The sequence below is a fragment of the Lampetra fluviatilis genome, chromosome 56 (genome assembly GCF_964198595.1).
Source record: "Lampetra fluviatilis chromosome 56, kcLamFluv1.1, whole genome shotgun sequence".
Lineage (NCBI taxonomy): Eukaryota > Metazoa > Chordata > Hyperoartia > Petromyzontiformes > Petromyzontidae > Lampetra > Lampetra fluviatilis.
Window position 1 is genome coordinate 3,610,863 of NC_136330.1, and position 15,436 is coordinate 3,626,298.

Consider the following 15,436-nt stretch of genomic DNA (forward strand, 5'->3'; position numbering starts at 1 on the left):
CAAACACGCCCTCAACCCACGGGTCGCGCGCCGCTAGACTCCGAGTGTTTAAAGTGGTGGTGGTTGTTGTGGTGGTGGTTATTGTGGTGGTTGTGGTGGTGGTTGTTGTGGTGGTTGTGGTGGTGGTTGTTGTGGTGGTGGTTGTGGTGGTGGTTGTTGTTGTTGCTGCTGCTGAGCCGTTTTGGCAATCGAGAGTAAGTCATTAACCAACCCAGCCGACAAGTCGTCGTCGTCGTTCTCGACAGGTGAGGAGGAGGAGGGGGGGGGGGGGTGAGGGGGAGGAGGTGAGGGGGGGGGGTACAGGTGAACTCGTTTTGAGGCTGAGTCGACCCAGGGGGTGGGCAGATCGTCGTCGTCGATATTGACCGTGAACGGGAATCGAACTCCCCCCGGTTCCTGCCAATGGGATTCGTAGCGCAGCGACGAAACCGCTGCACCACCGCTCCCCGTAAAGAGAGACAAAGGCGGCCGGGCGTGGTTTGCTGGCTACCCCCCCCCCCTCGTGTCACGTGGGGGCCCTCGCTAACAGCACTTGCCCCTGACAGTCTCGCAGGCTACACGCGGCTTTGTCTTAGTACAGTGGGTACAGTGCAATCATCTTGGCAATTCAAGGACACTTCGTCTGAAACGCGGAAACTCGAGAATCTCGAGTTCGATACGCTGCTTGTAAGAATGTGTCATGAATTGTTTGTTAAAGTGGTTGTTTTATTATAGAATACGGGACTAGGCAATGTGTTTGTTTTTGTAATCGTCTAGTTGTGCATGTCGGCCCAACTTCTTTCCAACAAGTACTAGTTGACCCCATTGGAACCTCCTTTGCCAGTAGCAAAATATGATAATTGTTTTTTTACACTATGAGACATCTCCTTTACCAGTGGCAAAATATAGTAATAGGTTTTTACCCTTTCAACTGGTACAAAACCTATTACTATATTTTGCCACTGGTAAAGGAAATGTCTCATAGTGTAAATGCTTAGCCCCGAGCTCTCAATACTCTGATGGTGCATTGTCTTTGAGTTGTGCGCCTTTTGGCGTCATCTGGTCCAACACCAATGGAGACTAGGCTCTAAGAAAAGCTGTCTCGGGTGTGGACCAATCAACTTCAAGGACAGTGCATATCATTATCATCATCAGAGTTGTTTCTTTTTGTTTGCATTTTGACTGCTTGTGTTGTGGTTATTGCAAACATGATACCTTGTATAAAGGTGTCAGTTTTTGTACCAGTTGAAAGGGTAAAAACCTATTATTATGATAATTGGTTTTTTACCCTTTTTTCTGGAAACAAAACTGACAACTTTTTTTTACAAGGAGTCATGTTTGCATTGACCACAATACCTGCAATTGGAATGCAAACAAAAAACATAACTCTGATAATGTATCCACTGTCCTTGAAGTTGATTGGGCCACACCCGAGACAGCTTTCCTTAGAGCCTAGTCTCACATGGTGTTGGACCAATCAGTTTAAAAGACAATGCATTTATTATCAGTGTGTTTTTTTTGCATTCTGACCACAAGTATTGTAGTTAATGCAGACATGATTCCTTGTAAAAGGTTTCAGTTTGGTGTTTTAACATCTGTTTTGTTGCCAGAAAAAAGTGGAAAACCTATTCATCCGGCAAAACAAGAGGGCAAATGCAATCTGTACTTTTTTCCCTGCCATGTGAATGTGTAATTTCTGCAGCCGAGTGCGACCGAGTAATGTTTTTTGCATGACCTTCAAACGGGTATTTTCCAATTTCTGACATGGAAATAATTGAGTGCAGAACCAAATTTAATTGTGATAGTTTTTGGTGACCTCGGACCAATATGCCCCACTTGAGAAACGGGTCTAATCACAGGTGGCTGAAACCTGGATTCGAACCCAGAATTTCAGGGATTAGAGCTTAGATGTATGCACGTATGTATGTTGAACTTCTTTCGCACCACACCTAGCCAACCGTGCTAATAGGAGGTGAAGGACAAGAAACTAAACACAAGAAGTAGTTTCTCTAACCTCTGTGAAAAAGAGCTTCATAGTTCATCGGATTCCTCCAGCCTAAATAAAGAGTCTGATTCTGACCTGGCCTGTACTTAACAGATACGTGCTTGTGAGGAATTTATTTAATTATTTTTTCCCTCTTATGCCGGCCCAAATCCACCCCCCCCCACACGCACAACCAGGAAGGAGAGCGAGAGGCATGTGTGCTGCGTTCAATCCCTCCGCCAGCCTGCTCGACGATTCGGCGCCCAGGCAGTATGACCCCGACTTCACGCAGGACATCAGCGAGAAGATGAGAATCCCCAACACCCTGAAGGCATGCACGTCGACCGCTGACACCGTCGTTCGCAAAGTTTACACGCAGCAAGCCCCGCTTTGCTTCATTCGCGCCATGCGTACCCAGTATGGGATTTGCTCCTGATATATAATTCATGTACAGCGTTGTGGGAAGCTGTTGGCACGAATGACGCCGTATAAAATGAAAGTTTTATTATTTTCATGGCGAATTGGCTGATCTTCTTGGTTCTTTCGGTAAAGTCACGTAGAATGGAAAGAATAAAATAATAAAAATATTTTATTATTTCCATTCTACGTGACTTTACCGAAAAAATAATAAAAATATTTTATTATTTCAATTCTACGGGACTTTACCGAAAAAATAATAAAAATATTTTATTCTTTCCATTCTACGTGACTTTACCGAAAGAACCAAGAAGATGAATCCCTGCAGTCACGAAAGCTTTAAATCGAAATTGAATTGGCTGATGTGTGAGCGTTTGTTACGTCTCCTGATGCACGAGGCACAAACGTTCGTTGTGCTGGCCCAGTTGCCTTGCTCGCCCCGCTCTCCTGTGGCTCTCACCCTCTTGCTGCGCCCGTTTCACTTCTTCTGTCACCGCAGGTGGCATCCACCGAGGCTGACGGCGGGCAGGAGTCCCCGTGGCCCAAAACGCAAAACTCACACTATCATCACCCGGCGATGGTGATGGAGGTGCCGGAGAGGATCATGGTTGCCGGTAAGCAGCACTCTCTCTCTGTCTCTCTGTCTTCCAACGAGACCTCTTGTTCACGTCCGTTTATGTGTCTGTCTGTGTGTCTGTCTGTGTGTCTGTCTGTGTGTATCCGTGTCTGTTTTGTCTCTCTCAAATTTAGTTCTACCTGATGACGACTGCTTGTGCTGCAATCGAAATGTCGTATTCTATTATTAAATTTATTTTCTATCGACGTGACTTTACTGAAAGAACCAAAGAGTAATTCCTGCAGTCACGAAAGCTTCAAATCAGGTAACTTGTTCTTTGATGTGTTTTTTTGTGGGTTGTACCACGTGTTGGCTTGGCATGGTGTCCCAACGTTTTTCTCCACTTGCTGGGAGCTTTTTTCAGAAGCGAAGCATCCGACACCATTCCGATCAACGGCATCGTACAACCCAAAAAAAACATCGGCAAACTGTACAGCACAACTTAGAAAACCCGACACAGTCGTAAGGTGACCTCTTCTTGGTTCTTTCGGTAAAGTCACGTAGAAGGGAAATAATAAAATAATAAAAATAAAACATAATAAAATACAATTCTCACGACGTTTCGGCCACCACGCAAGCAGCCGTCCTCAGGTGAAGAACAGGTCTGTCGGAAAGACAGCGTCTGAATGAAGATGAATCCCTGCAGTCACGAACGCTTTAAATCGAAAAGTAAGGTGACCTGTTCGCTTCTTGGAACAAACCTAGCACGGCGCGGGCCAGCTGTCCGAAGGTCAGTCACGGAAACGGGGCGTACCATTTTTGTCCTGTAGACTCCGGGCAGGACCCCAGCCGCTCGTCCATGCAAGGGCCACGGTTCTCCGTGGAGCTCCCACGGGAGATGTTCCACCTGCAGACTCCGCCGCGCGTGCTCACGCTGGAGGAGCAGCCGCTGGACTACATCAGCCTCGTGCCACCGGCATCGTCGCCCTCCGTGGCGGCCGAGACGCCATCGAGACCGCCGGTGCAGCGGGTATGCAACGAAACGCGCGTTGCGAGAGACTCAACTCTGGCACCGGCTGTGGCCGACTTGTACGATGCACCGATAAGTGCCAGATGTCCCGTGTTATTACTTTGCCGCTCTGACAAGTCTTATTAGGGGGGTGATGTTCCCCGGTTCAGTCCGCAGCTCGAGATGGTATGCTGATAACGATTCATAGTCCCGTGATAGCACAAGCCATTTCGCTACTGCGCATGAACTAACCTCGGAGTTCCATCGCCGCAGTGATGATCCTATCGGGCGTGCCTACTCTTTAGGTTTAATGATCGCAAAATGCCTTTTGCACTCCATAGCTCGATATATCATGCTCATGAACAATTAATAAGGGAGAAATTCACATTGCAAGTCGTAGCTCACATTAATGTGCACACTTAGCGGTGGCGGTGGTATGATCACATTTCACTTACAACGCGAACTCTCCTGTCGTTTTCACCACATTGAGGAGTTTTCTCTGATCCTTTAGAGAAAGAACCCAGGTGCTCGGCCGTACAGGGAGCGGTCACTGAGTGAGCGAGGACCTCGGCTGGGCACGCCCGCTCAACGGCAGCATGCGTGAGTCATCGCGACGCCGCGTTTCCCACGGCGTCAACCTCGGGCCTGTCCGTCGCGTGCAAGTGTCAGTGGCAGCGATGGCGCTTTCGCGTCTGTGGCGGTATTTCCGTTGCTCTACGCGGTCCCGTTATAAACACTTTGTGGAATTGGTTGCTTGAAGGGTGGGAGACCAGATCCGGATGAGATATTGCCACTGATGTTAGCCGTGACCGGGAATTGAACTCGGCTCTGGAGGGCGGCTTCCCCAATTTGACGAAAAATCTGATGTCGTGTCGTTGCCCGTTCTCCACGACAACTCGCGCGGTGCCAAAGCCTCACCGGCAGCGGGCTTTATTGTGCGATTGGCTCTGCCGAATCACTCGGCTGCTTATGCACACCAAATATATGGCTGCTATGAATTTCCACATGATAAGCCACTTCGTTGAACTATCATTTCGTGGTCAGGTCGCAGCTTCAAAATAACTCCATAGCTCAGTGGGACTTACCTGGTAAAGTAAAATATTTAAAATACAGAATATCGGAGTAAGAATGCTCGAAGCTAAATTTTAACACAGCTAATTTTTTAATGGCTATCATCCCTTCAATTGTGATAAAACAATGTTTTGCTAATTTTTTTAACTGGAGCTTATTATAGGCTGTCATTGATTCCGGTACAAATTGTGCGCCATCGCTTTGCATGTCTGTTCGAATGGCTCCTTTCCTTTCCTCGAGCTCTGTGGTTGACTCTCGAGGCGGTGGCGTAGTTACCGAGGGTGCAGGCGGTGCAGCTGCACCTCCGGCTTGATGATGTGACATCAGAGGTCACAACCGGGTACCCGTACCCTACCCGATACCCGGCTACCCGTACCCGGTCGGGTACGGGTAGCCGTTTGCGACACTGGTGCGGCCAGGTACGGGTACGGGTAGACCTTGAGTCACTGGTGAGTCACCGTTTGTCACTCATTTCCCAACATCTTGTCTCTTCTCACAATTCAAGTTCCTAGAATCAACCCACCCGCGCCTGCAACATGGCTTCATCCTAGAAGTCGCAATCGGGTACCCGATACCCGTACCCTACCCGTACTCGGCCGGGTATTGGGTAGGGTACGGGTAACCCGTACCTGTACCCGGCCGGGTACGGGTACCCGTTTGCGACCCTGGTGCGGCCGGGTACGGGTACGGGTATGGAATCAAAACCCGTTTGCGACCTCTGTGTGACATGGGACACGGGACCCATTACATCCCGTGAATCTGGGCCCATGCCAACCGCGCTACGCCACTGCCTCGCAGCCTAGAAATTGAGAAAGGACACTCCTCCGTTCTTACCTTCTTGGCTGTCATTTTCCCTTTATTTTGATCTTTTTCCACTGCCTGCCCTTTCTAGCCCAAGATCCCTTCTCAGTCCTTCCAAATCCAGCCCTTCCCTCAATCCGCTCAGGTAATCTCAGCCCCCTCTGCTCTTGTCACAGCAAACGTCAATGTCATTTTTTTTGGCCAGTGCTTGGCAGATCTGGGGGTCATTCGTGATCAGAACGGCACCAGCCGTTGTTAGCCGACGTTGCAATTACTTTGCGACGGCGTTTCGTAACGATTGACACCATTATAATTGTTATTATACCCCAGCTCTGGAGCTTTGCCAAAAGATGCTGTTAACGTGTCTCCTGCTTGTTGTGGATCCTGCACGTACGACGTGATAAGGGCTCTTGCGTCCCACGAGAATGCTAATGTAGAGCCTGTTCACACGTGTGCATCTCCACTACTATCACACTCTGTCCGCTCTACGCGAGGATCTTCTCAAAGGACTCACGTTTCCTCGTGCGTGCTAGAGTGCATCGGCCCAACATCCTAAGCAGGACCCTCGTGATAAGAGTCTTGAGACTCGGTGAGATTGTCCTGTGTAAGTGAATGCCACGAGCAGCTAAATGGGAATAAATTAATAATTAATTTAGTAATTTTCATCAAATGAGACCTCGCCTTTCAATGGAACACATGTGCAATACTGCCATTTACCAAACTTAATTTGTTTTATGTGAAAAATATATTTCTAGCTCATCGGATTCCTCCAGTATAAATCAATATTCTGATTCTGTATGGATCTACGTGTTTATTAAACAGGTGCCAGTACATGTGTGATGACTTGTCTCTGAACAGAGAAGCATGCTAAAAACATAAACCTGGACCGGAATATGGTCTTGTGAAACTGTGGAATTATTTGGTCCAGTGTTTATTTTCAGAAGCGTTTCGCATGATATGGGTCAAAAGCTGGAGTACTCTGAAAACATACCCACGCGTATTCTTTGAGTCTTTCGGTAAAGTCACGTAGATAGGTTCAAAGAAAATAACAAAAAACTACGACGTTTCGATTGCAACGCAAGCGTTTTTTTCTTTCTTTTTTTCTTGATGACGACCGCTTGTGTTGCGATCGAAACGTCGTAGTTTTTTGTTATTTTCTTTGAACCTATCTAAGTGACTTTACCGACAGACCCAAAGACGATGAATTCCTACAGTCACGAAAACTTTTAAGTCAAGGTATACCCACACGTGTTTAGGACATAGCATAGAGCTGGGATCACGACCTGTCTCTTGGCCACCTCACAGGAAGTGGTGGTGTGGTGGTTCACGCACCGTACTAAGAACCCAGAAAACCTGAGTCTTGATACCTGGCCACGGCTAATACCAATGGCGAGTGATATATTAAGTGATATCGCCAACTGGTTCACCGTCCGCATTGCGAAGTCTAGTCAAACGTCCACCGCCACCGACACGGTGTGGGGAGTCCATTCCATCCGGCAAGTGGATTAACAAAGGGCTGTGCGCACACACGCGCACACACGCGCACACACACACGCACACACATGCACACGCACGTACACGCGTGCACACACGCACGCGCACGCATGAGGTATTGGGAGAGAATCTTGATTTGAAGCTTTCGTGACTGCAGGAATCCATACTCTTTGGTTCTTTCGGTAAAGTCACGTAGGTATAAAATAAAAGAAATCACGACGTTTCGGACGCAAAACAAGCGCCCGAAACGTCGTGATTTATTTTATTTTATACCTACGTAACTTTACCGAGAGAAGCAAAGAGTTTTAGGAGAGAGCCACTCATGGGCCCCGCGTTTGATTTCCTCCTCGGCAGGCAAGAACTGGCGCTCGTGGATGACGTGGGGGAGGACCAGTACGCAGACGGTCTGGAGCTGGATCTTGCAGTAGTGAACAGTCAGGTAACGTGGCTTATTGTTACTTGTTATCAGAGGTCGCAAACGGGTTTTGATTCCTTACCCGTACCCGGCCGCACCAGGGTCGCAAACGGGTACCCGTACCCGGCCGTACCCGGTCCTTACCCGACCGGGTACGGGTAGGGTACGGGTATCGGGTACCTGATTGCGACCTCTGGGATGAAGCATTTTGACTGCTTGTGTTGTGGTTATTGCAAACATGATCCCTTGTATAAAGGTGTCAGTTTTTGTACCAGTTGAAAGGGTAAAAACCTATTACTATACTGGAAAAACGACTATACTCTTAGGTTTTTTTGGTAAAGTCACGTAGGTACAAAATAAAAATTCCTCCCCGTAGAGGTGACTTTACCGACAAAACCTAAGAGTATGACCTTGCAGTCACGAAAGCTTCAAATCTAGAATGGAAAAACGACTGTTGGTGATGGCCGAGCGGTCCTTGTGTGATGGCACAGTGTTGTGTCAACGTGGTGCCGTGTTGCCGTGCAGGTTTCGCGGCTGGCGGGCCGGTTGCAGGCGGTGGAACGCGCCGCTCACGCTCGCCAACGCCGAGAAGTTCTGCTCTTCTCACTCACCGGGCTCGTCTTCCTCTTGAACGGGTGGCTCTGGCTGCGACGATGATGCACGTGGCACAAGGCCGAGCTGCACTGATGCTTCCCCCAATGAGTGAGAAGCTGTGGCCACCCAGTTTGACCGGTGTGAAATTCACAAATAAAATCCCCTTTATTTTTAAAAAAATCTGACTTTTTCCAGGGGTGGTTGCTCATCTTTTTGCGAGAATCCCTAAGCCTGCGGTCGAAACTCCACGATCCTATGGCAGGGCCAGTATATCCGTAGGAGATTCACTTGACTTAAAGCTTTCGTGACTGCAGGAATTTATATTCTTTGGGTCTTTCGGTAAAGTCACGTAGATAGGTTAAAAGAAAATAACAAAAAAACTACGACGTTTCGATCGCAACACAAGCAATCGTCATCAGGAGGACGATTAGGAGATTCACTGTTGACTTCCCACAAAGTGGCACGCTTGTTGCCGACACCGGAGCGATGGTGTGCTCGGAGCGACACCAGATAGGAATTCGAGCTCTCGGTCGTTTATCACCCGCGGGACGTGTTGGACTGTTGGTGACGTGTGCACATCATTGTGCCCGTTTCCCGTATCGCCGTGTATAAACTAAACACTTTTCACCCAAGGGCAGGGGTGCCGAACCTATGGCCCATTGGCCCAATGTGGCCTGTGACCTAATTTAATGTGCGCCGTCACCCCCACCTTCCCTAGCCACACGAGGTTTACCACTTCGAAATGGCCTGCAAGACATATTTATCCACTGCAAGCATCGTAGCCGGACTATTTGGGTACTAGAGGAATATTTTTGACACCGTGTCAATGTCGAGCCGGCCGGGTACGGGTAGCCGGGTATCGGGTAGGGTACGGGTATCGGGTACCCGGTTGCGACCTCTGGGTTACGCACATCTGGTCAGCATCGAAAGAGTTTGCTCCCGCGTGTAGGCCCGTCTGCTGCCAGCGGCGTCAGCAAGCGGTCGCAAGGGTTGGCGCCTCTCCTGAAGCACGATGGAGCAGTCGAAGGAACCCGTGCAAGCGAACCACAGAGATGTATACCGACGATACACTTAGGCTCATGGAGCGAGCAAGCGTCGATGCAAACAAGATGGTACAGCTGCAAAAAAAAATCGAGCCAAAATTAATTGCCGCTTCAATCCAACCATGACCTCGAATCTTGACAATTCGTCTAATCGCATCTCGTTTGTTCGAGGGTCGGTTGTCGTTTTATTGCCCAGTGGCTAGATTACAACGAATGTGTGCTTGGCTTACACTTTATCTGTGGGTCAGTTTTTAATGCTGTAGTTTAATCGTGAAATTGAGATGGGGAAACATCTGCAGAGAATGATTGGAATCTGTGTTTTTGTCGCCTTTGGACTCAGAAAGAGACTCACAAACGGCAGCAGTAAGCAATGGCGGGGGCTGTAACTGTACTGATGACTCCTAATTAGGCTTAAACCGGTCTACAGTTGCCATTCCTCTTCTACTAAATACTTAAAATTTAAATGGGCTTCAATTTCATCTCTGTTGAGATGGTGTGGCGAGTGTCGGCCACGTACGCCAAATTTTGTGGGAATGGTGATGCCACCACCTTGAACATGCAAAGTATGCTTTGGCTTCTGGTTGGCTTTTGCCGTACAATGTCAACACACTTTTTCTGGCATAAGGTATTCCAACGGTTTCAAGGTAATTTTGGGGTGCTGATTCCAAATCTGGCATCAGTTTTTGTCTATCACATGAGGTTTTTGAGATATCAAATATTGCATTTTCAATAAAAACTGCAGAAGAAAAATATTAAATAAATGTGGATATCTACATAAAATTATATTATAAACACACTATTCTGAAAATACAGCACCATATTTTAACACTAAAGCATTCACTGACTCGCAACAACTTGCAATCATAAGTGACAGAGTTAATTTCGGGTAAAATCAATGAAAATGGGGTATGCCGATAGCATAAAAATGAGATGTGATAGAGCAAATCTGAGATCAGATTTGGAATCGGCACCCTGAAATTAGTCGAAAACAGCTGCAAAAGTCCAGGCCAGATTTTTTTTTTTGTTGACCAGTGTTATCAGAGAGGGCATTGTCGCCAAAGGGGAACGTTGGATCCCACTGACTGCCCTGGTAGGAGATGCCGAACGTAAACCACCACGCGTAAACGTTACGTCGATTCATCTTCTTGGTTCTTTCGGTAAAGTCACGTAGAAGGGAAATAATAAATAATAAAAATAAAACATAAGACATTTTTTTATAATTTTTTTTATTCTATTATTTCCCTTCTACGTGACTTTACCGAAAGAACCAAGAAGATGAATCCCTGCAGTCACGAAAGCTTTAAATCGAAAGTTACGTCGATTATTTGTGCTGCTGTCATCGTCATCATCATCAGCCGTGATCTATCCACTGCTGAGCGAAGGCCTCCCCAAACCGTCGATATATCTCGGTCTTGCGTTGCAACAATCCGTCGAACGCCTGCGCACGGTGCGCACGGTGCGCACGGTGCGCACGGTGCGCACGGTGCGCACGGTGCGCACGGTGCGCACGGGCGCAATCTACCGCTCCGCCTTCGTGGTTGACGCTGAAATAATCTCTTCGGAAGGCATTCTTCCATTATTACCAAGTAGTGTTCGAACCTGAATATATCTGACCACCTTGCAGTGTATGTGTTGTTGAAATAGGCACTTGGAAAGTGTTATAGCCTTTTTGATGAAATAACAGCATTTAATTCCAGCAACAATGCCCCCAAATTTAATGAGATTTGGCAATAATAACTTTAATAGTACAATCATTCCCAAAGGTTTATTGATACGATGGAAAATACCACGTGAGATTACATTTTTCAATCAAACTATACGATTGGTGTTTTGTTTTGTTCCAACTCTCAATACAGGGCATTTATTATTTGGTGCCGCTGTATTAAAGGGTAAAAAATTGGGGAACCGTCTTGCGGATGTTGTACAATATTTAAACACAATTTACATTCATCTGTACAAACATGAATACAATTCCTTTGTTTTAATCATACTCGTAAAATAGAATTGTGTTGTCCACAGGACACATGATTCCACTTTAAAAGGCATTAATCCAGCCTTTTTTATACTTACCTTTCTCTCGTTATAATATTTTGGTCTGAGCACTGGACGCTGCCGGAAGGCTACCGTGTTTGTAGTTTTTGGGCAGTGCACTTGGTGATCCGTAAACATGAAGTGGAAATTCCACCCAGCGACCCGGTGAATCCCAATTTTCAACGCACTGCCTACCCGTGCCCATTGGCGCAGCAAATCGGCCCCGTTTCTGCACCTAGAAAGTGGGCCCGGTCCCAATTCCCATGGGAGCATTCGGCCAAGCCAGCAGCAACTACGCCACGTGGTCTGCATTCCCAAGGGAGGTTAGGTGGCCCAGGTTAGAGAGTAACATCTCATCTGCAACGAGTCGCCCTTGAAAAAGAGCTACTCAGCTCAGTGGGCTTTAATCGGCAAATGCACTTCTGATTATGAAATGCAGCACCGTGTTTGCGAAAAAAATAATACGCGGAACAATATAAAACATTTTTGTTTTGTATAGCATAACCTAGCTCAAGCCTACGTAAGTGAAACCTTGTTAAAAAGCAAAGTGAATGAGTGTGTCCCTCCAGCTGCAGAGGGAATGGAGTTGGAGTTGGGTCTTACCCTGGGTTGGGTCAGTGGGCCTTGCCTAGTAAATAAAAAACATTGTTTTAGGGTGGAACATTATGGTAGGGTCTGCATCCACATAGAAGGAGTCTTGAAGTGTTGAGCCTTACATGGAACAGCCCAGCGTGACTTGCGTCTGCTTTCCAATGGTCGCGGAAACGTAGCAACATTGACATCACCTCGAATAGAGATGAATTATTATTTTTTCCTTTGCAGGGCAAGTGTCTGTTGGTGTAGAATTGAGATTTACAAAAAAACAAAAGTTACCTGTTCCCACGTCCGGCACCATGATAAATGGACCCTTTTGGTCGGCTTTTTTTAGATTGCTGCAGCGTGGTGGACATTATCAAGTTCCTGCTTTGATTATTATTGTGATTTATTATTCTGGCTGAACGTGCGGTGCTCTGAATGCGCAGATTTTCAATGTCCGTGTTGTGCGCGTGTGCTTTCTTCGAGACTTGAAACTGAGCATCGTTTTTGTCTTGTCCGCAAGTGCATCCGTTCATATTCATACCACGCGGTACATAACCCTTGTTTAGTCAACAGGCACTGTGCTGTGCAAATGTGCATACTGTTAAATAAAAACTATTCTTCCAATGAACTTGAAGTATTGGTGAAAGATCATACCCGGCTGCTGTTGTTTGTATAATTGCTTACTTTCCCTGTTTTGGTGAAGTGAAAAATGCATCGGCGGCTGTTCTTCACGTCACAGGTATTGCGTATCTGTCAAACCCCTTATCAGTGCCCTACCTTATTACAGACCAATTCAGACCTTATTGATCACCCCGTGCCCTTAGAAATCTCAACGTTCATCCTACAAAGTCCCATCACAAGGGAGAAACACAAACAAATATACGAAAAATTATTTTGCACGTATTGAAAAGTCTGCCAAGGTTCAGCAAATTGTTGTTTTTATTTACATAACATAGCAATTATTTTTATAGCAATATATTGGGGGGGGCATTTTGAGCATATTTGGGGGGGGGATGTGTGTCCCCCCCAATATATTATAATTACGGCCTTGACAAGCACTATACATTACCCCCTCCCACCCCCCAGCCTTAAGGGAGTTATGTAGTGAGACAAAACTTGCAGGGCTGATGGTCACGTGGTGCTGCTAAAGCAATGCTGCTCTGCCCCCTCTTGAATATCAATTCTAAAGCCGTTTTACTTACCTATGGGATGGAATCGCTGCGTGAGCTTGTGCAATTGGGTGTCTTCCTAACCCTTTCGCACACACAACCGCTCCAAAATAAGTTTCAGAGGTGACCGGCCGAATTAATGAATTGGTGGCTATGCACTCCTGTGGTCCAGCAACCTTGGATGCGATGGGTTTCTGAGTGTAACGGGCACAGTAGGCTTTCGCGACCAATAATATCCATAATAGAGGTGTTTTTTTGGGGTTAGATCGCGTAAATATGAGTGTTGTGTCGTTAAATCCGCCGCCGCCACCACCCGACACGGCCAATTAGTAAAGGTCTGTCACGTAAGGGGCCGTCCATAAATGACGTCACGCGATTTTGGACGAATTTTGACCCCCTCCCCCCCATCGTCACATGGCGTCACAAAAAGTCAGACCCCCCCCTCTCAAATATGACGTCACAAAGCTCTGCCCCCCCCCCCCAAAAAAATAAAACATGCTTCAAATCGCTTTAAACTATTGTCATTGTAGTGCGTATTCAATGTGGCGCTGCACTCTGATGTTGTAGGAGAAAACATTTATTTAAAAGTCTATTTAATTAAGTAGAACGTGTTGTCTATATTTATTTAAAGTTGCGCATTTTGATGTGACGTCACATTTCTCAACCCCCCCCCCCCATCGTCACATCGTCACAAATGTCTGCCCCCCCCCCAAGGTGCGTGACGTCATTTATGGATGGCCCCAAAACAAAATATGCTAATTCGTTACTAGTTCAGCACGAAGCGTTTTATTGCCAGGAATGGTAAACACCTATTTTACTGGTAGGAACCGCCTGGTTACACCAGCCCACAGGGGATTATTGTGTCCGTCCGTCGTGCATCAAAAAATGGGAGGGGTGGGGCTGGGTGGGGAGGGTGGGGCTGGGTGGGGGGTGGGAGGGGTGGGGCTGGGTGGGGAGGGGCTGGTCACCCCGTGGTGCCCTTATAAAACTCAACGTTTAACCTACTCACGCCGGCTTGTGCCCGCCCTCACAGTCGGGCATATTTGCGGAATACACCACGCCGCCGTTGACACTGGCCATTGACCGAGCAACCCAACGTTCCTACACCAGCTCCCTCCGCAGGAATGTGTTTTAAGTAGAAATCTCCGCGTTTTCCCCGCCCGACATCACAAGATGAATGACACCACAAGATGAATGACACCACAAGATGAATGACATCACAAGACGAACGACATCACAAGAAGAACGACACCACCACAACACGAATGCCACCAGCCACCGCCACCACTAGCCACCACAACCACCACCACAACCACCACTAACCACCACCAACAACCACCACCATCCACCAGCCACCACCAGCCACCACCACCCACTAGCCACCACAACCACCACCACCCACCCCTCTCCGACCCGTTATAGCCGGAGAGGGCCACGTCCAGAGAGCAGGAGGTGGTGGTGGTGGGGGGTAGTGGTGGTGGTATTAGTGGTGGTGGTAGTAGTGGTGGGGGTAGTGATAGTGGTGGTAGTAGTGGGGGTGGTAGTGGTGGGTGGTGGTCGGGGTGGTAGTGGTGGTGGTATTAGTGGTGGTAGTGGGGGGGGGGGTGGTGGTGGGGGGCAGTGGTGGTGGGGGGTAGTGGTGGTGGGGGGTAGTGGTGGTGGGGGGTAGTGGTAGTGGGGATAGTGGTGGTGGGGGTAGTGGTGCGGGTAGTGGTGGTGGTGGGGGGCAGTGGTGGTAGTAGTGGTGGGTGGTGGGGGTAGTGGTGGTGGGGGGCAGTAGTGGGGGTGGTAGTGGTGAGTGGTAGTGGTGGTGGGGGTAGTGGTGGTGGTGGGGGGCAGTGGTGGTGGTGGTGGTGGTAGTGGTGGGGGGTAGTAGTGGTGGCAGTATTAGTGGTGGGTGGGTGAAGGAGGGGAGAGAGAGGAGAGAGAGCGAAGGAGAGCAGTGGCAAAGCGCAAGGGAGACATGGCGACGGGCAGCAGCAGCAGCAACAACAACAAGAAGAAGGAGGAGAAGGAGGATGAACATCTGAGGCTGCTGCGGGAGCTGTCGTCCCTGGCGCACAACCGGCGGTGTTTCGAGTGCGCCCAGCGGGGCCCCACGTACGTGGACATGAGCCTGGGCACGTTCGTGTGCACGGCGTGCAGCGGGCTGCTGTGAGTAGCACACACACACAGACACACACACAGACACACACACAGACACACACACAGACACACACACAGACACACACACAGACACACACACAGACACACACACAGACACACACACACAGACACACACACAGACACACACA

The 15,436-nt window shown here is 48.1% G+C and overlaps 2 protein-coding genes across 14 annotated transcripts in view; both read left to right on the forward strand.

The window, feature by feature from the left end:
* LOC144950089 (mitochondrial fission factor-like) lies at nucleotides 1-12,529 on the forward strand. 2 transcript variants are annotated; one of them, XM_078880113.1, is made up of 8 exons: nucleotides 1-245; nucleotides 2,161-2,294; nucleotides 2,880-2,994; nucleotides 3,767-3,966; nucleotides 4,457-4,545; nucleotides 5,909-5,962; nucleotides 7,666-7,750; nucleotides 8,252-12,529. In XM_078880113.1, the coding sequence occupies exons 2-8, from the start codon at nucleotides 2,178-2,180 to the stop codon at nucleotides 8,381-8,383; spliced, it is 792 nt and encodes a 263-aa protein (XP_078736239.1). In that variant the 5' UTR covers nucleotides 1-245; nucleotides 2,161-2,177; the 3' UTR covers nucleotides 8,384-12,529. The 2 variants fall into 2 exon arrangements, with proteins under 2 accessions (XP_078736239.1, XP_078736240.1); XM_078880114.1 differs by lacking the exon at nucleotides 5,909-5,962.
* Nucleotides 12,530-15,014: 2,485 nt separating this feature from the next.
* LOC144950093 (uncharacterized) overlaps nucleotides 15,015-15,436 on the forward strand; it is a 40,708-nt gene continuing 40,286 nt past the window's right edge. For all 12 annotated transcript variants that reach the window (XR_013640346.1, XM_078880129.1, XM_078880130.1 and 9 more), the window contains exon 1: nucleotides 15,015-15,296. Coding sequence is in view for 11 of the 12 variants with exons in the window: in XM_078880129.1 (XP_078736255.1) it covers nucleotides 15,106-15,296 (191 nt within the window). In the remaining variant the exon portion in view is untranslated. The remainder of the gene's footprint in view (nucleotides 15,297-15,436) is intronic.